Source organism: Neospora caninum, chromosome X, assembly GCF_000208865.1.
Source record: "Neospora caninum Liverpool complete genome, chromosome X".
Classification (NCBI taxonomy): Eukaryota; Apicomplexa; class Conoidasida; order Eucoccidiorida; family Sarcocystidae; genus Neospora; species Neospora caninum.
In genome coordinates this window covers 4,931,271-4,956,965 of record NC_018396.1, presented here as the reverse complement: position 1 = coordinate 4,956,965, position 25,695 = coordinate 4,931,271, and the positions used below count along the sequence as shown (strand labels likewise).

Below are 25,695 nucleotides of genomic sequence, written 5' to 3'. Positions count from 1 at the left end.
TGATTTGTGCCTCTTTTTGCTTTGTTCTTGACTGTCTGTGCACAACGCGCTGAGACGGCGTGGCTCTGAGGAAAACGCCCGAGTCAACTCGTGCAGTCGCCGTCGGCACTATCTGCGTCAAGACAGCGCTAAAGATTGCGAAAGATGCATCGAAACCGACAATTCCCTCGCTGCATGCGTCGGCTAAAAGAGGCGCGTATCCTTTTCCTCCTCACTGTTTTTCACGTCTGTATTTCTTGCGGCGAGACAGACACTGAGAGCTCGTCCTCTCAGAGCAGGTTTCCGGCATCCGGAAGACTTGACGAGGAAAGTAGCAAGACTACCGACACTCCATCTCTCAAGTAGTCTGTATATACACCCGACGGCTGGGATACAGGTCGTGCGGAAAAACTGGTTGAGATTGCCGTTTTGAAAAGCAGAAACGTCGATTTCGTCAGTCCTCCGCGTCTAAAGAGCGAAATGCCAAAATGCGCCTCTCGCACAGACAGAAGAATCCTTCATGACCACATGCCACTCCATGCGATCAAATACATATATATATATATATATATATGACATGTATATGCATGCGTATGTTACAGTGTCTCTGTATAAAATGAACATGCGTATGTGAGTATATATGTATGTCTGGGTGTGCGTATGCATATGTGTGCGTAGAAACCAGCATGGCAGCTCCATTATGTGCACGCATGTGGAGCTCGTATCGTGTGTGTGGAGTTTTGAACGCCGATCGCGCCTCGGACGGATAGTGGTCAAGAAAATCCTACAAAATACCCAAATACTGACTCGTCCACTGCCTCCCGTTCGAGTTCTCCGTGTTTCGCGAGTAGACGAGGGAACACCCTCGCTATTTGCTTCAGTGAAGGGGGAGACGAAACTCGACGAAAGAAGATGCGAAGAGGCGCAGAGCCTCTGTCCCTGGACGAAGTTCAAACCAGCGGAATATTCAGGAAATGAAATATACCGAGAGAGAGGAAGAAAATCACAGACGGAAGATGCGCGATGGCCTCCGCCTGGACCACGTTCCCGGGCTCCTCGCTTCGCCGAAAAAAAGCCGAAGAGACAGCCGAGCATACGACGAGACACCGGAGAGGAAGAAGCAATCGGCCGCAACCGAGATAGAGGACTTGAAGCTGGAGAGGTGAAACAAAACAACCGGCAGACGAGACGGCGAGAACCGCACTCTGACGACAGAGCGCAACGATCCCCCAGATATTCAAAACAGAGAGTCAGCACGTCGCCCGTGAGATCTTCATTACGCCCCACGCATCGCTCGACTGTGTCGTAGAAGAGAAACGAGGAAAAGGAATGCTAGACAAAAAGATGGAGAATTAGGAAATCTTACAGAAAAACCGAAGCGTTTGAGAAAACAAAGTTCCTGATGAAAGATACGTTCCAGAAAACGGAAAGTTGGAGACGACATTCGAGAAAGGGAAGACGGAGAAGACAGAAAATACCGAGAAAAGAGGAGAAGTTAGGGAAGAGCGAAGAGGTGAAATCGAGAAGAAAGTTAGATCGTTTTTGGTCGTCGCCGCCATGCGAAATGGACGATGAGAACGGAGATGTTGTCCTGCGACATGCGCGCGAGGGCAAGGCGAATCAAATCGTTTGCGGCGGTCTCGAGCACGGCCTTGGGGACGTAGCTGCCGAAAAACAAAAACGTGCAAAAGACGAACTGTCTTTTCTCACGGAAACGACTCGACAAAAAGGTGCAAAAAGAAAGCAGGACAGAATGCTCTCCACCCTCAAGACAGCAACACAGAGAGGAGAGAGAGAAAAGAGATTGAAGAGAGACTGAAGAGAGGAGGAGCAAGAACAGCAAGGCAGAGGAAGAAACCAGGCGAAAACGGCGAGGGATCAGCAGCGTGCTGCCCGAGAGGGAGATCACGAGACACAAAAACCCCATAGAGAAAGCAAAAAAAGGAACTTTGAGACTCGAAACTGCTCGACAGAACGCACGAACGCGGACCAGGCCGGCCGAATTAAGACATGGAGACAATGAGAGGCGAGGGGGGTTTTCTTTTCCTTACTCTTCAAAGGCTCCTGCGTCTTCCGCTTCGACGTCCTGTTCCGTTTCTCCCGCGATTCCGGTCTTCTGATCTCTCTGCGTCTGTTCTGAGTCCACGCCCTTCCGTTTCCGTCCCCGTTCCCACCAAGTGCCTTCGTCTTCGCTTTGGCGCTCTTCTTCTCCTTCGTCATACCATCCATCGCGTCCATGCTTCTCCGCTTTCGCGTTCGTCCCCGACGCTGCGCCTGTCGCTCTGCCTCGGTCTTTCTCCGACTTCTTCCCCAGGTCCCCGCCCTCGCCGCTCTTCTCTCGCCGGCTGAAGTAGCTGTCGATGCGTCTCTGAACGAGTTTCGCAGCCTCCTCGTCTGTGAGAACGTCCCAGAGCCCGTCGCTCGCAATCACCACGAACGCGTCCTGGGCAGGGACGAGCTCTCTGAACAGTCGACCGAAAGCCGCATGCAGACAGAACCGCGCGCACCTGGCGACAGCGAAGACGGCTTCCGACGAAAGAGAGGCCACCACGTGAAACCCCAAAGGCACCCCTGATCGTACCCGCAGCCCTTGGCAACCGTAAAAACCCTGGAAAACCGCAAAATGCCAAAAAAAGTGTGCGAAAGAAGGCGAACAAGCTTGCTCCCTATTACAAAACACGTGGAGGAAGAAACCGTGCGCCCGTTTCTCTGTGTGTGTTTGCGTCTTTTTTGCAAGCGGCTCACCTCGAAGAGACGTCCGGAGTGGCGAGAATAATGTGCTCAGAGAACCGTTTCAAAGCGAAGTCGCCCAGACAACGTGAGACCGCGAGCGCCATGTTAATGGACCCGACCATGACTCTGGAAACAAACACGTAAGACGGAAGACACACACAAACGGCACTTCGCGTTCGCATAAAGAGAAGAGCGGAACTCGAAGAAGCCGCGACGAAGGAACGGCGCGAAAAAAGACGCAGAACGCCCGCATTCGAGACGGCAGCACACACTACCGACGCAAAAACCCGCGAGAGAAGAGAGAAAACAGGAAAAGAGAAACACGCGGAAGGGATTCCGCAAGTGTGGAGAACAGCCGGTCAGAGAGCGAAGGAACGCGCTCTTCAACGCTCCCAAATGAACGTCTAGGGTTCACGCTAACGGTCGTTCTCTCGGGCGGAAAGCAGAGACTCCACACCGCGGAGAGAGAAACCGCGCGTACACCGAACAAGAACGTATACGCGCCGAGAAAAGAACTGTTTGTAACACATCGTCCAGAGCGACTCGCGACACCTGCGGCCACTCTCCCCAGCTTCTCGTCACATCTCTGTCCCTCTTTATCTCTCTGTCTCTCTCTACCTCTATCTCTTTCTTTTCTCTGTCTCTTTTTCTTTCTTCGATTTTGGGCTGTGTCCCTCTGAGAGCCTTGTCCTCTCTCACCGTGGACATCCGAGGTCGACGACCGTGCCTCCGTGTCGTTCGATTCGCATGCGTTCGTCCTCGCGGTTCGGTTTGTGGTCTTGCGTGAGCCTGTCGGCCTTTACCTTGGTTCTTCTCGCGCGCGCGGCCTCTTCCTTCCCTTCTTCTCCCCACCTGGGGGCTACGACTCTCCCGAGAACTGCGCGCGTGTCGCCTGCATGCGCGAGGAAAAGCTCCACGCGGTTGCGGCGCGCCCCAGCCTCGCCGCCGGCCTCGCTTGGAACGTCGCGCTGCCTTCGGCGTCGATTCAAACCGCTCCGGTCTTCCGCCCACCTGACGAGGAGGACGAGCGCAGTGGAGCCGTCGCCTGCGCTGGGACTGCGCCGTTCGTACGCGCGATCCATCTGGTGAAAAACGTCCACGAGGGCCCTCTGGAGCGAAGCCTTCGGGAGCGCCGAGACGTCCGAGGAAAACGCAGCGAGCGTCTGGGCCAGCATCGGGTGCATTTGCAACCGCGCAAAGTGCGCGAGATCGCTCCCGTTGTGCCCGTCAAACACTGCACAGACAGAGACAGACACCGCCAGTGTAGTCAAAGACCGAGGAACAGAGAGAGGGAAGAAGAAAGAGAAGGAAGAGAAGGGAAGAGGAAGGGAAGAGAAGGGAAGAGGAAGAGAAGGGAAGAGAAAAAAACGAGAGAAAGAGAAGTAGGGGAAAGAGAAAAGAGAGAGGAGGGGATTGACCGAGAGAGAAAAGCGAGAAAGAGCCTCACGAACAGACACGCGCGAGAACGGGATGGGGGGGACGCGCGGTGTCGCGTGGCGGTTAGGAGAGGAACGGGAAAAACAACACTGGGAGGGAGACAGAATACGCGATCAGATCGCGGTGTCTCTGCTCCCCCGATCTTCTCACTTTCGACCTCTCTTCCTCTCTTCTTCTCTTTCTCTTTCTCTTCACGACCTCTGTTTTGCTTTACGACCTCTCTGCTCTTTGCTCTGTCTGAGGGCGCCTGTTTTGCTTCTTCTTTTCGATCCGTTCCCTTACTGGCAAAGTACGCGGAACTTCCGTCCAGGAAACACGGCACAGTCTGCATCGTGTCCTCCATCGCCTGCCTGCGACCGACTGTCGCGCTTGCCCCGAAGGAGAGCGCGAAGCCTCGGTCGACGGAGCTGACGGCCTTCTTGCCAGCCCTCTCCTCGCTACGTCCCCAGACCGCAGACGTGAAAGCGTCGTCAGTCTCGAGCGTGAACGTCGGAAACGCTGGCGAAAGAGGCGAGTCGTCGTCTTGCGGCGACAAACTCCCACAGGGAGAAGGCGACCGGGAAGAAGACGCGAGGCGCGCACCAGGTTGCGCACCGGCAGACGCCCCCGCAGATCCCGAGAAGGACGGAAAGGGAGACTCCTCGAGAGGCGAGAACGAAGCCGTCGCGCTGCAGAGAAGCAGAGAAAAAGGAGGGAGAACCATCGACACACGGGGCAACACACTTGGGGAGACGCCTTTTTTCTCTTCTCGCATGCATGCTCTTTTTCGCGGCAAAACCGCCTCTTCGGACACCCTCCACTGCGCAGATACACCAAAAGACCGGGTGTCTCTACGCACAAATGCTCGTTCTTCCTCTCAGCTCACAGCAAAGCCTGTGCTTCTTCCTTCACCTCGCGTTTTGGTGTTCGTTTCGGCAAGCTGCACATATCTACGTGGTTTCGGTTTTCTGTCTCTGTTCGCAGGTGATTCTCAACCTACCCCAAGCGTTCCGCGCGACTCGCCCTCGCTCGGCTGAGGAGTTGCTCGAGGACTTTCTCGGAAGTCAAGGCGCTTCGATGTTGCGCACGACGCTCTTCGTGCTCTTGCTGGGTTTCCACAAGAAACTTGGCTTGCGTCAACTCCCCCATCTTCTTGAATCCAGAGACTGTTTGGGCATTCCCTTCCGACCGTGGAGACGAAGGTTGTCTTCTCTCCGCCCTGCCGTCCTCTCGCCGTTCCAACCCCCGCTTCCGAGCCTCTCTGTCTCTCTCTTTCTCTCCTCTGTCTCTCTCTCTTTCCCTCCAGGATGCTGCCTGTTCCTCGTCTCTCCAGTCTCTCTCGCGCGCGGCGTGTCTTCTGGCCTCTTTCCTTTCCCTCCGTCTGTTTGAATACGCCGACGAATCGCTGCGCGCTTCCGACGGGCTCCGTTCGCGTTCTCTCTCGGCCTTTCGCGCAGAAGGTTTCTCGTCGGTTCTTCTCTCTCGCTCGGCGCGCGAACTCGCGGCGTTGCGGCTTCTTCCCTTTTCGCGGCCGTCTCTTGCGTCTCTCGAACCTTCCCGCGTGCGTGACGGAAAGCGCCCGCACGAGCGAGAGGAGACAGGCGAGGATGGCGAGAAGGGAGAGACCGACGGAGCGCTTGTCGCGCCTGTCGTGGGCGTGAACCTGTGCTTGGCAGCAGGAGGCACAGAAGAAAAATCTTCCTCCTCAGGGTCAAAACTCAGCAGGCCGGGACGCCGCGCCATGGCGACCGACTGAGAAAAAACCTGCGTTCTCCTGTCTCACGCTGCCTCTCTTCTCTCAACGAGGCGAAACGAAAGAAGCGGCTGAACTGGCGGTGTGCAGACAGTCGATGGCGTGTATGCACAGACACCCATCCCGCGGCGAGAGAAAAAGGATTCTTCTCGCGAAACGGGGCTGCGAAACGAAACGTTTTCGAACCCTTGAACTCTGTGCAACTTGAAACGAACTCCTCACAGTCGGAGTGCGAGCATCTCGACAGGTTCGAAACCTTTCTCTTTGGGAAACGCGTTTCGAATCCAAGTTACATGCGGAAGTCGACGTATTCCAGTTCAGCAATCTCCAAATTCGCGCCGTTCCACTTTCCGCCTCTAAAACGATCCACAAGTGTTCGCTGCTCCCGCCTTTGATTCTTCCCTTGCGGCCGGACCAAGACCGTGCCGAGGAGGAAGGTCCGCGTGCGCTCGGCCTCCGGCTGTTTGCGGAGACGACGTTGTGGAATGCCGACTTCTGGAGAGAGACGCACGGCGCGAGCTTCCTTGACAAGTCGATTACGATCTCTCTCTTGAGAAGGGGAAAGGTGCGAAGAACGGCTCGCATGCTCTGGCTTTGCACTCTCCGGAAAAGAGAGAGAGGCGGGAGAAGGTGACGAGGCAGCCTCTCTAGTAGCGTCCAGGACGAGAAAAGGAAAGAAACACGGAGACAACAGACCAGGCGGCTAAGATCTCTCGCTGAGCAGCGAAGACATGGAAACGGAAAAAGTAGAGAGGGAAATCTTCGAAGTTTTTCTCTGGAAGAGGAAGACAGAGAAGCTGAGAGGAAGACGAAAGGGAGGGAAATAAGAGGAGGAGCACAGGCGCACTTTCTCTCGAGAGATAGGCAGCGGGTGTAGAGAAGGGAATTGGAGAAAACGCGATTGCGCGTTCTTTTGGACGAGGAAGGAGCAGTGAGGTGAGAATAAAGAAGAGGGCGAGGAGCTAAAAAGGAAGAGAAAGAGACGCGAGACACTGAAAGAGAGAGTAAGAGCAAGGAAGCAGAAAGAGGAGACGGCTAGGGATGTCTCCTACGACTCCGGAAGACGAACTGCACAAGAATATGCGCAACCGTAAGGAGAGAAAAATGCAGAGAAAGACAGGCAAATCGAAGGATCAGACAACAGCGAAGCAAGTCGCCAAGAGCGTAACGCATGCAAGTGAAGTGAAGGTCCTCACGAGACGTTTTGGAGGGCCAGCCTATGAGTGCATAAAAAGATACAGAGGAGGAAAAGAGAGAAGAAAGGGAGAAAAAGAAAGAAGAAAGGAGAGAGAAAAAGGAGAGAAAAAAGAGAAGAGGAACGAAAAGCAAGAACAACCGTGCAATTCGCACCAGGGGCCGCTCTTCTTTTCTCGTCGACTTCTCCTATTCACTCGAACAGGCGAACCCTCCTCAATTTGTGCCTCAGTATCTCCAGGAAAAACGTTTCTACTTTTGTACAAAAACGGCCCTTCTTTGCCGTTTCATGAGGAAAAACCACACACAAAGAAAAAACTGCTAAAGTGAACTCTTCTCAGAAACAGACTCCATTTTGGCGCCTGACCGCACACAGTGTAGCTATCCGCGTACCCCTCTCACTGTCTTGATCTCTCTCTTTCTCTCTCCTGCTCCCTCTCGTTGTTTATCTCTCTTTTCATGTTCTCTCTCACTTCTCTTCCTCTCTTCTCATGTTCTCTCTCTCGCTTTTCTCTGTTTTCCTGCTCTATCTCCTTTCTCTGTTTTCCTGCTCTATCTTTTTTCTCTCGCTTATCTCCACTGGTTCTCCTTCTCTTACTTCATGCCCATCTGTCCGGCTCCTTCTCTTTTCTGGCTCTTCACCCCTCCCTTTTGTGCATTTCTCTTCGTCGTGTCTTCTCGTTCTCTCCATCGCTCCGCCTGTACATTTGAGAGTACCCTGTCTTGCCACAACCAGAGGCTGTGCAGCGAGATAGAAGAAGAAGGACTGCAGACAGATTCAACGAAAAACACAGACCCGCATGTCTCGTGAAGGCGCCTGTGGCATGTCTCCTCTCGTCGCATCTTCTTCCTCTTTGCACATATTTATATATATATATATATATATGATCAGGGTTTGCGCTATATATATATATATATATATATGATAAGGGTTTGTATTTGTATACATATTGGGAGTTTGGTGTATTGGGACAGTCCGCTTTGTGTGAACGTGTGACATCCCAGATATTTGTTTCTGCATCGATGTCTCGGCTAATATTCGGAGTGCTGAAAAAGGCGTCACGCCAGTCAGGCGCTTTGTTGGGATGTGTGTCGCTCCTTTGCCTGGGCTCTTGGATGCAAGTTTTCGTTTGAATGTCAATGTAGTGACTCGTATGAGCAGCGCCAGAAAAGACGACGCAGATGTGAGTGTGATCATCATCGCCCGGGGAGTCCAGCGCAACAAGCTGTGCTTGAGGTAAAACGATTTCTTTTCCATTTGATCGATCGTCTTTTCTGCGCGTATGTTTGTATTTACTCTTCCTTGGAAAGGAAATGCCCCAAATCTCGCTGTCAGGCTCTTTGAAGGCTAAAGAAACGGTCCTGGGGCGACCGCCCCGCCAGGAGAAACACAGAGCCCAACCCACAGCTGAAACGCTTCTCTCTCTCTGCTGCAGAAACTGAATCTCCTCAGCGATGCTCGACCTATCAGAACGACTGCGATTACGCTAGCTGTTTCAACAAACCAGCGGAGTTTAAAACGCGTGTTCAACAAACTATGATCTGTATCTTTTCAAGTCCTTCTATATCGAGACGAAAAGACAGGCCTGCGTGTGTAAGAGCCACCCCACTGCAGAGGATGCGTTCCTTGTTCGAAGGTGGAAAGGCTGCCGCCTTCCAAGTTCTCTCCCAAACTTTTCGGCGCCGTACGGGCCAAACCCCTTCTGATAAAGCGCTGACTGCGCTTCACTGCGGACAACGCTGTGCGTTTGACACACTCTTTGCTCCTGGCGTTATGAGCATTTCGCGATTCTCGTCTTTGCGGGGCGAAACGCCCTACGGATGAACGCAGCCTCAGGTGGTGTCCTCGTCGCCTTCCTTCCGCCTTCCCTCTTTCGAGAGCCTCAACACGGCAAAGAGGCCGAGAAGCAATAACCATGACACAGGAGAAACAAGAGACAAGCAAGAAAGATAACCAGAGAGAAAGCGATATCGGATAAACAAAGATGTAACAAGATAGAAAGGTAGAGAAAGAGGGGGAGAGAGAAAGAGAGAGAAACAGAGGGAGAGAGAGAGAAATAGAGAGAACGACGACAGAGAGAGAGAAAGGAGACCACGTGGGAGGGGGGGGGGGGTGGAGAACGGCCGCGTGGATAGACCGGCCAGGACACAGGGGGGGGGGGTGAAAGGAGGGGAGTCGGAGGTCACAAAAACAAGAGGAGAGAAGACGGTAGCACCCGCTTTGCGTGAAAATTGCAAAGATCAAGGAAAGCAAACGAGTCGGAGAAAAACAGAAGATCGAAACTCCCGGGAGAACGAACACCCCGCTCAGGTCTGCTGTTCAATGCTCGACGAGGACGAGAATTCCGAGAGGCCCACAGGCGACATCGCGCACTGCGCCGCCACCAAAAAGTTTCCTTCTGTCGATTTTCACGGGATCTTTGTCTCGCCTTCCTTGCAACTCTTCTTCCGCATGCGCGCTCTCCTCGCTCTTCTTCTCGGCGCCAAGAACTGAGGGAACAGCCTGCGCCGCGCGGAACGAGGCGGCCGGGGCGCAGCCCCAGACGTAGAGGTCGCCGGCATCTGAGGACCGGAAAAGAGAAGGAAACAAGTGGAAGACGAATCCAGAACCAGCTGCGACAGAAAAGCGGCGGGTGTGCGAGCGAGAACCGCGTAGGAAAACCAGCACGCAAACAAACAGAAGAAAAAGAGGAGCAACGAACCGCAGAAAAGGCAGAAGAAAGGCACACCGACAGGGTCACAGAGAAGCCGGCAACGACACAGTGAAGGAGGACAAGAAAGAGTAATCGAAACGCAGGAAGAAATGCGCAAGGAAAGGGAGACAATTACAAAGTCTGCTTTTGAGACTCGATGGGAAAACGAAAAGACACACCTGTGACGGCGACAGCGTAATCTTCGCCTGCGCGCTCCTCCCACCCAGCTGCGAGCTTGGTGACTTTCCCCTTTATCGGGCTCTGCAGGAAAAACACAAAACGATAGACACATCGGTGCTTGGCAGACTAGCGAATTGTGTTTGCCACGAAAAACTCTGTTTTTCGGCATCAGGCAACCACGTGGCTGCTTCAAAGGCTCTCGTCATCGAGGCCTATATACCCAGCCATCGAGGAGGCCGGACCAAAAACACCCATACATCTATGCACCTATTCCCTTAAATATCGGAATCTTTATCTCCCCTATCTGTCTTCCTACCAATCTACTTCTACCTATTTCTACCTTTACCTACCTATCTAAGTCTCTCCAAGTCTATCTAGCCACCTATCTATGAAAGTTTATCTCTCACTTTCTATCTTGATCTACCTATTCCTATCCTTATCTCTCCCTTCCTATCTTTATCTATTTCGTTTCTTTATCTCTCTATTTCTATCTTTATCTATCTACCTGTAGCTAGATCTGTGTCGGTCTGCTTATCTATCTAGGTGTGTAAGCTGCAGTGGGTGACGCGTCCCCAGAAGGTGCCAGGTGGAGTGCGTGCATCCAGTTGGTTTCAATCTTTCCCTTTTTTCTCTGTGCATTTCGCGTTCTCCTAGAGTTCGCGCTCTCTCCTTTCCATCTCACCTTATCAAATCTGGGATGCAGCGCCATGGCCACTGGCTGTCTTCCCCAGCTGCCTCCCCACGCATGCAGAGCGCCGTCCTCTGAACACGTAAGGACAGCAACAGAGCGACGCGCTGCTTTTTCTGGGGAGTATGTGTGGAAACAGCGGTGTGGACAAGCCTCCCACGCGTTCGATAAAAATCGCTTTTCCCGAGCTTTTTTACCTGCGAGAGCAAACGATTGACTTGAGCCTCCCGCCACCTGAACGGCGCGTGCGCCGCCACGCAGGAGCGCGTGAATTAGCACCGGGTAGGGCGAGAAAGAGACACTCGCCCCTGTCATTGCCGTCTAAAGGCAAAGGAGAGAGAGAACAAGAGAGAGAACAAGACAGACGGTGAGGACGGTCGCCGCAAAAGGTCCGTGGCACATGCGCACGGCAAGACTCCCAGCGCGGCGCGAAAGAAGTTCCTCTGTCGCGACTCCTTTCTCGACTTCGGCGGATTCCAGCCTGTCCGCGATTGACCGTCCGCGCCGAGAAGAATCCACAAAAGGCCCCATGCACATTTTCCCATCCACATGGGTCTGGAAATATACATATACAAACATACGTGTGAAAACATACATATGCAAGAACTTATCTGTACAAACATATATACATTTATGGGTGAATGCGTACACTGGGAGAACGCGACGTGGTTGCGGGGTTGAGTGAGAGTGCGACGCGTTTGTCAGGCACGAACAAGAAAAAGGCGAGAGAAGCCCGGAAACGCAGAAACCGCGCCTTTCACGTCTGGGTTCTTACCGCCTCGACTTCTCTGCCGAGCTGGCCATCTTCATTTCGGCCCCAAGCCCACAGACGGCCGTCGTCGGTGGCGAGGAGAGAGTGCCACGCGCCACAGCTCATGTGTCGCACTTTCGTGTGCGTTTTGCTCTGCAGTTCTCCGCGATAGAGCGGGTCGGAGTCGCCCCTTGTGCGCGTCTCTCCTGCCTCTGCGTGCCTGGATTCTTCCGCGCTCGCCTCGAGGGGCTTTCTGCAGGGTAGACCACGTCGTGCTCTTTCGTCCTGCTGAGCCACACCAGAGAAACTCGCAAGTTTCTTGTCGACCTCTCGTGGTTCGCGGCAAAGCGCAACAGTCCCCTCGGCTGCGCTGCCATCCTCCCGCCGTCGCCCACGAAAAGAGGCTGACGGTGTCCCTGAGGTCTGGCTAGCTCTGTCGCTCTCGGGTGTACGTGCACCTCGGAGGTCGCGTGCGTCATGTCCCCTTTGAGGAAAGGGAACAGCGTCTGCTCGCTTGCCCATTGCCACGGACGGATGCGCGCTCTCCACGGCCTCCTTCCTCGTGGGGACGCGTGGGGAAGGGACGAAGACCTGCGGGTGCGCGTTTTTCCTCGCGTGCGGCGGCGTGCCGTCGCCAGATCCGCACTCAGACAGCCGCTCGCGCAAATGCGCTGGAAGGTGGCCCACCAACTGCGCCTGCATCTCTGCAGCTGTGAGGCCCTGAGCGGAAGCCCCAAAGGACGCGAAAGCAGGCGAGGAAAAGGTCGAACCAGCTGCGGCGGCAGAGGACATTTCGCTGGCTGCATGCGCCTCGGCACCATCGCGGGCCAGTCGCCCAGGTGTATGTACACCTGGAGGAGGCACGGCCGCGGATGCGGGGTGGGGAAAAGACGGGAAGGCAGCCGAAAGGCTAGCGGACGAAGCGGCCAGAGAGGATGGAGCAGAGGGGCGAAGAACAGAGTGAAAAAACTCGATTTCCTGAAAGACGGAAGAACTCCCAGTCGCGCCACGACCTGTCACACCAAAGTCTGACGAGCCCGACGCGTACACCCGGTTGCTGCCTGAAAGAACAGGAAAGCGCCAAAACCGGAAAGAATAAAGTGCGAGAGGAGAGAAGAAACAAGAACGGGGACGAGACGTGGGAGGCAGGGAAGGGATTCGAAAAAGTGAGAACAGGGCGAGAACAGAAGCGAACAAGGGTATGGGCGGATGCCGCCCCGAAGGAAAAACCCCAAAGGTCTCCTTTCGTTACTTTCAACGAGTGCCACGAAAAATTAAACGAACGAGCAAACCTACGCAAACACAAGTCAAGAAGCATCAATGAGAAGTGGAGGCGAACTGCACATCCTCGTCGCGCTCGCAACAGAAAATTCTTTTTCAACGTGACCAGCGCCGTCGTGAAGAGAAAACAGCAAAACGGGGAGAGACTGCAAACACGCATCTCCCGAGCTTTCTCCCCCTTCTCGCCTCTAGAATGAAGGCAGAAGCCTCAAGATTTGTCTTCTAATCTACACACAGGTGCAAGTGCACACTACCAGTGAAAAAAGGCCAAAAGTCGATGCCCCTGTACAAATACATACATACATATATATATACATATATATATGCATATATATATGCATATATACATATATATATATACATATATACATATATATATATATATATGCATATATATATATATATATATATACATATATATATATATATGTATATATATATGCATATATATATATATATATCAGCACATAAAGATATGCAGGTGTTTTTGAAGCGTGGGTAGGGCCGTCGAGAGCTTTTCGAATGACCAATCTGTTTGACAAGTGTGGCGAAATTTGGGATGGAGAGACGAGGGAAGCATCACCTACGGGTTGAGCAGAGAGTCCAGGAAGGCCCGCACGCGACGTTCTCGACGTGTTCCCTCGCTCGGACGAACTGAAAAACGCGCGCAAGGGAAAAAAACAGACTCAGTGGAACATGAGCAGGAACAGAAAGTGTTGCGAAGAAGAGAGGAAAAGGAAAAAGGGACTTGCGCAACGGTCGGCATGCGCTTCTGCCGGTCGCAACGAAAAGACAGAGAGGGGGTTTTCTTTCATGCAGAGGAAGCAACTTTGACTGACCGAAGAAACCAGAGTCGGCCGGACTCGGCGGCGTCCATCGCCCAAGCCCAGTGGACTGCCTTGAAAAATGCCCGAGGGGGCTCCCCAGGTGTACATATACCCGAGGTCTGTGAGCGCGCAGGCGTGTGTTGCGCCGCAGGCAACTTTCACGACTTTTCCTCGCCAGCCGCCTTCGGGGGGATCCACTTGAATCAGAGAGAAGGGCGGCGCGGCGGAGAAGAACGAGAGGAGAGCAGAGAAAGGCGAGAGGAGAGAAGACGACAGGATAGGCGACGCAGCCTGCGTGGAACCCAGCTGTCCTTTGGCGTTGGATTTCCCGAAAGACAAAACCTGGCCGTGAACCACGCATGCGCCGTGATAGCGCCCAACTGACAGACTGGTGATTGGAGGGGACTCCTGCGTTCTCACAGTGCCGTGTCGTGCGAGGCCAGTCGCTCCAGCGGCTCGTCCCTCTCGCAAACGCGAAGAAACGCTCTCCGCATCTGCACTCTCAGAAGACGAAGAGGAAGGAGAGGAAGGAGACGGAGATGCAGGGAGACGAAGAAGCTCTTGAGGTGTGGTCGATGAGGAAGAGGGAGTTACAGGAAAAAACCAGAGAGACCATGACGAAGGAGCTGCCGGAAGGCTGGGCGAAGAAGAGACAGAAGAGAGAGAGGACGACGAGAAGCACAAGACAGGACAGGCTGTCAACAGAGACGATGAGCGGGAAAGTGAGACGACCTGCGAGGGCGGCGGCGCGAGAGCTGAGCAGAAAGCAGGAGGAAAGCGAGGAGAGGACGGATACAGGGGAGAAGGCACAGAAAAGGGATGATGGCGGGAGAGGGGCGATCGCAGAGAACAGGGTGGAGAAGCGGCGGCCAACTTGGAAAGAGAAAAAATCCGGACTGACTCGAAAAGACGGTTTTTCGCCTTGCGCTTGCAACAGAAGAGAGGCTGTCGGAGGGAAGAGAACGCGCGAGTGGAGAGGCAAGGGGAGGCAGAGCCTGTGCGCAGAGACTCCAGGGTTCCGGCGGTCGAAGAAAGCAGAAAATTTGTGAACGATGTTGCCTGAGAACGAGAAGGCGAGAAACGAGAAGAGCGCGCAGAAGAGAAATAAGAGAAGGAAAGTGGAGAGGGGACGTGAAGAGGCCGGAAATCACGAGGCAGCAGGAAAGGTCGAAATCGAGGAAAAGCCTCAGAAGAAAAAGAAGCGGAGAACGAGACGGCGGTGGGCGAGCTCGACGAAGACGAGAGCCGCGGTGTACGCTGTCTCTGCGTGAGTCTCGACCTTAGTCCTCCACGAGAAAGGAGGGATCGGGAAAGAAGAGCCTTTGCCATTTTCCCTCCTTTCGCTTTTCTCTGAAATGCAAGACTCTGTGGAAAATGCCGACGGTCAAGGCATGCAGTTCTTAGGGTGAGCTGGGCGAGAGTCTCCGGGTGTACGTACACCGGAGACTAGTTGCCAGCCGAAAATTTCCCGTTCACTTTCACGCAAGTAAGGGAAGAATGCCAAGCACAGCGACAAACGCCCTTTTCTGCCTTCCTCTTCCTTTTCTTTCGTCCTTTTTCCGTGGCCCGAGCCTGTGCGGGCGTCTGGGGAGGCGCATGCAGTCTCACGGAGCGAAGATTTCTGCGAACGCTCTCACTTTCATGGTGGTCGTTGCACTCTGAGCTTTTGGTTGCCTCGGAAAGGAGAGTCGAAAGTGGACTGAGTATACATAGAGAAGGCTGCAGTGAGCGCTCGGGGTCGGCAGAAAACAAAGAGTGAGGAGAGGCGAGCGAAAAAAAGGAAGCAAAAGAACGGCTGGCCGCAAAGCAGGGTCGGAACTGAGAAAGCCAAGATGTGAGATATAAAAGGAAACGGATTAAGACAAATTACTTCTTCCTGGAAACAAGAAATCTCTCAAAAAACGCAGAGTAGAGCCCCTCTACACTGCCCAGTCGGCGTGTGTGCATGCGCATGCGCCGTCGATGCGAGGAATAGTCTCTAAGTTTCTGTCCTTTTCTTTCTGTGTACGGGAAACCCCTTTGCGTCTATCTGCTAGGGCCTCTAACACAAACGATGCCTTGCGGGCTCTCGAAGGTCTCGAGCACACTCTGGAGAAAGAAACACGCTTGAACTTCTAAAGCTCACGCCGCCAGGCACTCTTCTCGTGGTACCCGCTCTCGTCCACCCTCACGAGCCTCCACGTCCTTCTCGCTCTATCTAGATGCGTACAGATATCTGTATATGCAGCCATACACATGTATATATAAAGAAATGTGTACCTATACAGATACACACCCTCATGTGCATGCACGGATGCACGTAAGTACTTATATGCAAAATTTTATATATATATATATATATATATGCATATATGTATGGCTAGATGAATGTTTGAAGGTGTACAGATATATATATATATATAATGTAGCTAGATATTCTTGCTGATACCTGTCTCTACAGCTGAGGCGGCGCTCTTCGCTCTCTTTGTTTCTGCTGTTTGTGGTGAGCGAGCACTGGGAAACGGCGACGCGGGTGGGACCGAATGTTTCACCGCTCCTCCCTCCGGCACTCTGAACGAAGGTGGCGCATGCCAATTTTTCTTGCGTCGACTTCGCAAAAGCCAGAAGAGAAGTCTCCAAAACCCTGAAAAGCGTGTGTCAGTGTACATACACGCCAGTGTCCTCAGGATGCCGATTCACCAGGCGCGCCGCAGCTTCTTTTGCTCCTCGACAGCCGAGAGAACCCGGCGACGGTGTCTGAAATCCTACGCCATAGAGAGCGATGCAGTGTGTACCGCGTGAAAACGCCGCTGTTTCTTTGCACTCTTTCTTGGAGTGTGCGACATTCTATCTAAGAAGGAAAAGGTTTTCACTCGACTCGCCACCCTTAGAACAGCGTACGAGAGAAAGGCTTTCGCAATGTGCTTCTCGCCCGGGACTGGTCAAGGTCTGTTCCCGCTGCAGGAGAGGTAACGCCTGCCGGTTTCTTCTGGAATGTTTGGAGCCGAACGCACTCGTTCTACGTGCGCTTCTCCCGCTCCTCGCCGACCCTGATGGCGCCCCTTTTTCGCAGGGTGTACGTACGCCGAAGAAAAAAGACACAGACTGGGAGGACCTGCGAGGTGCCGCGAAGCGCCTCTGCGAATGCGGACGGGAAAATGTGCTTTCCTCTTGAGTCGGTCCAGACGGGAGTGGTGGGACGAAAAAAGAGACACACGGAAACAAGCAGAGCCTCTCTTTCGCCAGTTGTTGACTGGAGTCGAAGCGGGGCTGTCGCTGTTTTCTACAAAAGGTGCCTGTGTCCATCGCGACCCTCACGCAGCTGTCTAGACACTGCGCTGAGGACCGCGAGTGTGCAGTGGTGGACTTCTTCGGGTGAGGAAATCAAAGACTCTAGCATACGGCATTTCCAGTGACTCCTTTCATGTCTTCCCGCCATCGCTAACGCGTGAGGGAAAGGGGGGGAACCGTTCGGTCTCCTCTCTGTAGCCACTCTTACATGCGATGCGTGTTGCCTCCGCAAAACAACTCAAAGCAGCGAATCGCGATCTCTGCAAATGTACAGCGTTGTCGACCGAGACTTGTCTCCAGCCACTGGCACCTGAGACTTCCCGGAAAGATTCCCGGCACCGGAAAAAGGCGAAAAAAAGGAGAACGCCTCTCGACCTTACCCTCCCCGCCACCGAGCCGGACCCCAGCCTGGTAGCGGTGAAGAGAAGTTCCAGGCATCTGAAAGCACTTTCCCCAACACAGGCGTTCTCTCGAGTCTCCTCCCTCTCCCCTTCACCTCGCTTCCTCTTCCTCTCCTCTTTTCATCGTTTTGTTTTTGCCTCCGCCCTACACAGGTTTCAGTCGACTTTTGCCTCGGGCCTGGACGGCCGCGTGGTGTGCGGCGGCGGCTGCCGCAGATGTGGCGTGGAAGTCGCCGAAAAGATCGAAGGGCGCATGCAGCGTCTCGCTTGTCGCCGATCCTTCTCTTGCGTTTTCGCCGCTCTCTGCAGATCTCGGAAGCGCGGACGCAGAAGGTCCGAGCGCTCCCTCCGCAGGCGACCGCTGGGGGAAAGAGAGCGACACGGCGCGTGCGTTGAACGGAGAAGAAGCCTGCACGACACGCCGAGAGAACGCGGAGGAAGGCGAAGAAGGGACAGCCTGCGAAGGGCGAGCCTGAGGCGATCGATCGATGGACCCAGGACCGCCAGGTGCGTGAGGCGAGGGAAGAAACGCGGGACACAGGTCGTTTCCACTGGACGAAAAAGAAGGATCTCCGAGAGAAGATCGGGGCGGCGTATCTAGGGAAGCCGCGTCGAACGCCGGCTGCGGCCACACCTTTTTTCCGTCTTTCTGAGGGCCGTCCGGTCGCCCTTTTTTATCGCGGCAGTTCGGTCTCGACGACACATCGCCACGAGGAAAGCCCTCGTCGCGGGGGACGGGCTCTACCACGTCGCCACTCGACCACGCCGCTCCACTCACGTCGCTCGCCTCGAAAAGCGCGCTCTCCTCGCCCTTACCCTGACGCGCCGCACGGGCAGACGTGGCAGGGAGAGACGTGGCATCGGCTGCGTCGTTGCTGGTCTCGAAAAGGTTTGCTTTTTCTTCCCATTCCGGGCACGACACGGTGTGCGGCCCCCAGTCTAGGGGTGGCGTTTCCGTTTCTTTCTCGAACGGGTCCGAGGCCTGTCCGAAGAAGTCAACTTCTGCCTGTTTCGCGCCGTTCGCAGGTCCGCTCCAGAAGACAGTCGCCTCGCTCCACGCCTCGCCGCCCTGCCGCGAGGCAGTCCCCGACGGCCACGCCTTTCCGGCGTCTTCGCTCACATCCCAGGAAGGAAACCAGGCGCAGGCAGAGTCACCTCCGAAGGGCGAAGAAGCGAAAGTGGAAGACGAAGAAGAGTTAGAATTACACGCGGAGGAGAGCGGAGGCGAGGAGACGTCTGCGGCGGGTTTCGAGGGGAAGAACGGGTCCTCTGATGGAGGCGTGGATGGCGAAAAGGTGAAAGCCTGTTCTGGCCCATTAACAAAGGAGTTCGTTCGCCCGGTTTTCTGCAAAGCAAGCAAACATAGTGCTCTGTTTTCCCAGCGTAGGGCACACACGAGACGTCCGGCGTCGGGACCATGCTACCTCGTTCGCGCCTTTCCGATCTCGCCTCTCACCTGCCGGGAGTTACGTAGCACCAGTGTCGCTTTTCGCTGGAACTTGTCCGTTTCCGATTAAAGCCCTTACACGTCCCCCCGGCGTCCTTTGCATCCTCTCGCTCCTTCTCGGGGGGTTTCCCCGTCCCCTTGCCTGAGCTTTTTTTCTTAAGGGCGCAGTGTCTCTCACCTTGTCTCTCCTTTCTTCTCGCTCGTTAGCGGGCTTCCTCTCCTTCTTCTCTGCGCGGCGTTTTCCGCCGGCTTTGTCGCCTTCCCTCCGCCGTGTCTCGCGCACGCGCTCGCGCCTGTCCTGCATTTTTTGCCGAAACGACGAGCTCTCAAGCACCCGCAACAGCTCCGAGGACGTCGGACGGTCTTTCGGATCGACGGACAGCAGCCAGTGGAGGAGCTCGACCAACTCTTGGCTGTATCTGCTTTCCAGTAAGAAGGACAAACCGAAAAGCGGAGGCGTGAAACGCAGGAGGAAAACACCGAAACCGCGGCGGGATGCAGTGGACGGTCGCGAGGAGCCGCGCAGAATAACGAGCGGGTTCGCACACGCGACGAGCACAGAGGACAACAGAACAAGCGCGCACGCGAGAAGACACAAGACAGAGAATGGCAAGGGAAACAGACAAACAGGATGTGTGGAGACACACGGGGAACGGACACGGAAGAAAACGCACGGACGCCTACTCGTTGTCTGGGACTGTGTAGTTCGCGTTCGCAATCGCAAGCGAAGACTCTTCTTGAAAAGGGTGACGGTAGAAGCAAAGCGTGTAAAGAATACACCCGAGCATCTGAAGGAGAGAACGAAGAGGCAGACGCAAAAACACGGAAAGCTCAAAGCCTTCGCGAGTTTTGACGGAAAAACGTTGACGCAACAGGAGGGAAGAGGGAGACCAAACATTCCGTACGGACAGGCACCTCTGAATGCGTCGCTGCATCCGGTCGACCTAGAGGAAAAATGCAAATATCGATATCTGTCTGCCTGTCTATGGATACAGGCACGCAAGAGGAGTGAAGCGGGAAGCAGGACGTGCACACTTAAGCGTCTCCACCTAGACAAAAAAACGTCCAGTGACATGAACGCGTTAGATAGACACGATAGCTCGCCAGATAAGGGGGATAGAGTTAGATGGAGTAGGAGAGTCAGATCCGATGGCTACATAGATGCGCCACACAGATTGGAGAGATGCGTAAGCTAGGTAGATCGAGTCTGTAGATCGGCAGAACAGAATCCAACAATGTTATAAAAGGAGCGAGAGATGGACGAGAGAGGATTTCCGCAGCAACTTACCCACATATCCACTTGCGGTCCTATGAGGAAGCGGCGGTAAACGTCCACCATCTCAGGAGGCCTGTAACAGCAACATCACTTTCTCAAATTTTTCTGTTTCCCTGTCCCCGCATTCTCTCCCTCTCTTCTCCTTCCGGACACTCTTCGCCACTGCTGACGGAGTTACGTGCAAAAAAAAAACACCTCCCTTCTCCCATTTAGATGAGTCGCTCTGTGTACCTCTGTGAGAAGCCCACAAAAGCATATGTATAGATATATTTATGTATACCGATATATACGAATGTGTGTGTACATGAGGCGTGCTTCGACATTGGCGAGCATGATGCCAGGATCAGTTTTTTCTTTTCTAGATGCATTACCGGTACATGAGAGTGGTGTTGCGTTCGATCTCGTCCTCTGTTCTGAGGAGCTCTTCGCGAGAGCAGTGCGCTGTATCGACTTGGCGTGTATGGCTGCTTCCGAAGTCGCACAGCTTGAAACAGAAGTCGAGCGGCGTCGCGCCTTCCACAGATTCCCCGCTTCTCTCTCCGGTTCCGGCGTCTCGATTGTCTTCTCGTTTGTCTTCCCGCTTGTCTTGTCTGTCGCCGCGTCGGTCGGACGAGGCGCGCGGACAGCAGAGCACGTTCTCGATCTTCAGGTCGCGGTGTGCAACAGGCAGTGGCTGTGAGTGAAGATGCGCGAGACCGCTGAAGCACAGACAGGCAAGACGAAGCACGAGGCCCGAGGCTGGACAGCGGAAACCGCCCCCGCAGCCAGACACGACTGGAGACAGAAGGCGAGACGAAGAAAGACAGGAGTGAAGAGCGCGCGACAGATATAAAGGGAAAGGCGAGAGACAGAGTGAGACACAGACAGAATCAGAGAAGGAAAGAAGGAGAATGAGGAAGGACGAGAGAAAGAAAAAGAGAAAGGACGAGAGAAAGAAAAAGGGAAAGGCGAGAGACAGAGAGAGAAACAGAGAGAGAAGGAGGAAGAGAAAACGCCAGAAAGAGAAACAGGGGCAGAGCGACGGGGAGAGCTGGAATCGGAGGCCGCCGTACGCGGTGATTTCCTTGATGATGTGGAGGATCCACTCTTCTTTGAGAGAGCCGCGATGTCTGTCGAGAAGATCGAGCAAATGACCGCCTTCGCAAAGCTCAAGAAGCAGAAGGACCTCGCGAGCAGAGCCCGTCGTGGCCGTGGCCGCAATCGTCTCCACAGCGGCGCCGAAGAAGCCGACAATGTTCGGATGTGGAGGCAGAGACTCCTGAGGAGGTGCGAAAAAAAACGTGCGCCACGAAACGTTGTTACCGAGAAGCGAAGCAGACACGGAAAATGTGAAAGGCCTGCCTCGCGGAGTCTGGGTGACGCAAAAAGACAGCAGTGCGTTACGAAAGTACACAGTTCACGAACGTATGCCTCCAAATACACAAAGGTGCACACCTACAGATCCATACACACGCACACGTTCAGAAGTATACATACATATACATATATACATGAATAGAGATTTACAAACTTAGGGATTAGAGCGTGCATGCAAACGACTGAGGCACTTGGCTGAGAAAGGCGACGAGACGCAAGACTCACCATGAGTTTCGCTTCTGCACGGGCCAGCCGGTAGCGCTCTTTTTCTTGGCATAAAATGCGCTTCAAGGCGAATGTCTCTCCAGAGGAGACATCTCGCACACAGGAGACAAAGCCGAATCCACCTGTAAAGACAGTCGAGAGCGACTGAGCAGTGTCTAGGTAGAGAGAAAGAGACCAGCTGTACCCCGTTTCTGTCTTTCCCTGTGTCTCCGTTTCTGTCTTTCCCTGTGTCTCCGGTTCGGTCCTGCGTGTTCGGCAGCAGAACCACCCCGCCGCCTTTCGAACTTGAGAACTGGATTTTGCCGCCCGCTCGCTGGTTCCAGAAATCTGGATGCATCATCGCCGCTTCCGCTCTCTCGCGACCTATCAGCACGTGCGTCGTTTTTGCTCCTTTCGCGCTCACCTTCGGAAATCTGTCTCTCTTCTCTCAGCGTGCGATTGTTGATCACGTACTGTCTCTGTCCGAACTGGAGGGCCGGAGTCACCCAGTTCGAACAGAACTGCTTAAAAGTCTGCATGCTGTCGCTTCTTCAATCTGCCTCCTCTCTCTCTCTTTCTCTCGCTCTCCTCCGCTCTCTATCTTCCTCTCTCTCGCTTCCTCTCTCAGACCTTCACTACATTGTTGTTGCGCCTGTCGCGCGGTTCTTCTCTCGATCGCGACAAGGCACAGATTATGCAAAAAGAAGAGACAGGAGATACCGAGGGACCTCTCACACGGCTGATCGCGTTCTTCCGGAAACCCGAGTTCTTCAGAAAGCATCACGGAATCCCCGTCTCCACCTTCGGAAGGAAGGATCGGCGCCTCGGCTGGGCAACGGCGACGCCGCTGCCTCCCCTTCAGGAAGGCCGGCAGGCAGGATCCAGAGGGGGAAACGCGAAGGCTCTTCCTCCGAAGATTCCTGTTGTGACCGAGACGCGGAAAATGAAAGAGGACGACGGCAAACAGGAGAAAAAAAACGAAGAAACCGCGGAGAAGAACGGAGAGTCGGGGAACGTGAGGGATGACAGAGAAAGGAAGGGGAGGAGAGGAAATTCCTTTCCGGAGTTCTCGTTCTGTTTGCATATGGTGCCTCCGCAGCTCACTGCGCACCAGCGAGGAAGGAAAGGGAGAGAAGGCGAGAAGAAAAACGCGCCAGGCGAAAACAAGAAGAGGGAAGAGCAAGCACACAGGAGAAGGAGCAGATGCAAAAGAAGAGAGAAAGACGAAAGACGAGAGAAAGAAGAGAGAAAGAAGAGACCACGCCGAATGAGTACAGCGGGAACAGAAGTAGATGAAACGAGAAGGAGATCTTTGAGACGCAAAAGAGAAAAGACCACACGTCTGTGTTGCTGAGACTCGACCGCTGACCCACAAGACACAGCTGGACCTCGAGAGAAGAAAATCCTAAATCTCCACAGCTGCTCCGCCTCGATCCGCTCCTCTCCGAAATGCACTTGGCAGAATCCTTGGAAACAAACAGAGTGTTTCTCGCTTTCCGTTCTCGATCCGTGTGTCAGGGAGAAACGTATCGAGCAAGACGGGTCGGGTCCTGTTCCGCTCCCAGTTTTTTCTTGGAGGTTGTTGTCTCCGAGCTCGTTGAAAGGGGATGTGCTTCCGATTCGAACTGGTCTTCGTTTATCCTTCTCTCGCTCTCTCTCTGTTTGCGGTCCAGTCTCTTTTCCACAAAGACACTCCACAGACCTCCGCCGCCTCGGCATTTCGCGAAAGAGGCGAGAAAGCCACCGCCGCTAAGCTGTCCGCATGCACGCTCTCGATCGACCTCTGAGGAGCTCGGCGCCAGTCGACCTCGTCAGAAGGAAGAAATGGGAAAATAGGCGATGTTCCTGTTTTCGGGAGCGAATAAGGGGGGAAACTATCAAAAAGAAAACGCTTTTCCTGGCGCTTTTCCTGGCGCGCCTCTCTCCTTTCGCTCGAAACGCTGCGCAGATGTCTAGCGCCCCCGAAGCGAAGAGAGAGAGAACGAGACGATTCTTTCAACAAATGCCCGCTAAAAGCTGAGCAGTCGTGCTGGAAATTTGTGAAGGAGGGAGAACATGGCAGAACCTTTTAAAGGAAGAGGCTCCGCACTTCGCAGAAAGAGCCTCGCGAAGATCTCCGGCTTTTCGAGACCTCCCGCTAGCCGGCATGTGCCTTCCCAGCATGCGTCTTCGCCTCAAAAGCGTTGCATGTGTGCTGGATCCGCCCCCGCCGACCAGAAAGTTGGTGTATCTCGTGAATGAGAAAGGCGGAGACGCACAAGAAAGGATGTTTTTCTAAATCGGGAATGACAGCCTCTCGCTGCCGCTTTCGAACTCTGCAGAACAACCCGGGCTGGTCTCGCGCGCGCTCCCCCAGGGTGTATATACAGTTCGAAAGTGAGAGAGATCGCAACCGAGGGAGATTAAGAGAGAAGAAAGAGACAGAGGAAGAGAGACAGAGGAAGAGAGAGAGAAGAAAGAGACAGAGGAAGAGAGACAGAGGAAGAGAGAGAGAAGAAAGAGACAGAGGAAGAGAGAGAGAAGAAAGAGACAGAGGAGGGAGAAAGGGAGAGGTAATCAAACGGAGAGAGAGGACAAGAGAGACACAGTAAGGGAGAGAAAGAGTAAGAGAGAGGGATTAGGAGAGAAAGAGTAAGAGAGAGGGATTAGAAGAGAAAGAGTAAGAGAGAGAGATTAAGACAGAAAGAATAAAAGAGAGAGAGTAGGAGAGAAAGGATAAGAGAGAGAGTAGGACAGAAAGGGTAAGAGAGAGAGAGTAGGAGAGAAAGGGTAAGAGAGAGAGAGTAGGAGAGAAAGGGTAAGAGAGAGAGAGTAGGACAGAAAGGGTAAGAGAGAGAGAGTAGGAGAGAAAGGGTAAGAGAGAGAGAGTAGGAGAGAAAGGGTAAGAGAGAGAGAGTAGGAGAGAAAGGGTAAGAGAGAGAGAGTAGGACAGAAAGAGTAAGACACAAAGAATAGGAGAGAGAGGTTAGGAGAGAAAGAGTATGAGACAAAGAATAAGAGAGAGCTGTTACGAGAGGAACAATAATAGAGAAATTATAAGAGGGAGAGGATAGGAGAGAAAGAGTATGAGAGAGAGATTAAGAGAGGGAGTTGTGCCGTTGAGGCAGACGCGTTGGCTTTCTTTTATAGGAGAGAAAGAGTATGAGAGAGAGATTAAGAGAGGGAGTTGTGCCGTTGAGGCAGACGCGTTGGCTTTCTAGCAGGCTTGTCGTTCCTACACGCACCAAAGAGCTGGGTGCGTCCTTTCCAGTTGAAAGATGACACAGACAGCATTCTGATCTAACGAGAAACTTCGAGGGAACTGGACGAATCGCGTCCAGTCTCCTTTTGCTTCTTATGTTTAGAGCAGTACAAACTCAGCACATCCGCTAAAATTCAACGCAACGCCCCAATCAGCCTGAAGCCTTCTTGAACTTCAGTGTCCGACTGGAACTTCCGTCCGCTTCCCTCTCAGTCGTTAGGAAAACCGTAAACTGTAAGCAGTTCTCTCTGCTTGGCGCCTGTGCATGCGTTTCCGAGTTCCTTCGCTGGTTCGTGCACATCGGCAGGACGAAGAGGTCCGTCAAAACACAGGGTCTGAGGAGAGGCACGAGTTCTCGTCGTTTGAGCGCCGCCTACAGATAGAATGAAGGATCAACGAAGAAAGAGCAATGAAGAAAGAGCAATGAAGAAAAAGCGATGAAGAAAGAGAAAGAGAGAACAAGAGAGAGACAGGATCAAACGAGGGGAGAAGAGGCAGAGTACCATACAGCACAAGAGAGAGAGAAAGGATGAAAAAGGGGGGAACGAGGAAGAGTACCACACAGAACAAGAGAAAGAGAAAGGATCAAAACGGGGGGGAAAAAGGAAGACTGCCACAGAGAGTAAGAGAGAGAGAAAGGATCAAAACAGGGGGGAAAGAGGAAGACTACCACAGTGAGTAAGAGAGAGAGACAGGATCAAACGAGGGGAGAAGAGGCAGAGTACCATACAACACAAGAGAGAGAGAAAGGATGAAAAGGGGGGAAACGAGGAAGACTGCCACAGAGAGTAAGAGAGAGAGAAAGGATCAAAAAGGGGGGGGGGGGGGGGGGGGGAACGAGGAAGAGTACGACAGAGAACAAGAGAGAGAGAAAGTTAGGGAGGAAGACAAAGAGACAAAGAAAGGCAGCTGGAGCATCCATTTGTCTGTTGAATAAGGAGAGGACACCTTCTCGCCTCACCCTTTTTACTGCCTTCCAGTGCAACTCTGTCCCTGTTTGTAGCT

The 25,695-nt window shown here is 53.6% G+C and overlaps 3 protein-coding genes across 3 annotated transcripts; all 3 read right to left on the bottom strand.

Moving 5' to 3' along the window:
• Positions 1-1,510: 1,510 nt before the first annotated feature.
• Positions 1,511-5,277, bottom strand: NCLIV_050510 (MGC81273 protein, related; the record flags this gene model as incomplete). Its single annotated transcript, XM_003884604.1, has 7 exons — positions 1,511-1,643; positions 2,031-2,441; positions 2,561-2,587; positions 2,725-2,838; positions 3,412-3,946; positions 4,432-4,817; positions 5,129-5,277. The coding sequence occupies 7 exons, from the start codon at positions 5,275-5,277 to the stop codon at positions 1,511-1,513; spliced, it is 1,755 nt and encodes a 584-aa protein (XP_003884653.1).
• A 4,118-nt stretch (positions 5,278-9,395) lies between these two features.
• Positions 9,396-13,603, bottom strand: NCLIV_050500 (conserved hypothetical protein; the record flags this gene model as incomplete). The annotated part of the gene is made up of 7 exons (XM_003884603.1): positions 9,396-9,637; positions 9,948-10,029; positions 10,631-10,710; positions 10,834-10,957; positions 11,412-12,448; positions 13,256-13,322; positions 13,508-13,603. 7 exons carry the CDS (start codon positions 13,601-13,603, stop codon positions 9,396-9,398), a joined length of 1,728 nt encoding a protein of 575 aa, XP_003884652.1.
• A 3,708-nt stretch (positions 13,604-17,311) lies between these two features.
• On the bottom strand, positions 17,312-21,988 carry NCLIV_050490 (hypothetical protein; the record flags this gene model as incomplete). Its single annotated transcript, XM_003884602.1, has 8 exons — positions 17,312-18,511; positions 18,792-19,032; positions 19,298-19,401; positions 19,902-19,962; positions 20,261-20,587; positions 20,942-21,147; positions 21,471-21,562; positions 21,874-21,988. 8 exons carry the CDS (start codon positions 21,986-21,988, stop codon positions 17,312-17,314), a joined length of 2,346 nt encoding a protein of 781 aa, XP_003884651.1.
• Positions 21,989-25,695: the final 3,707 nt, after the last annotated feature.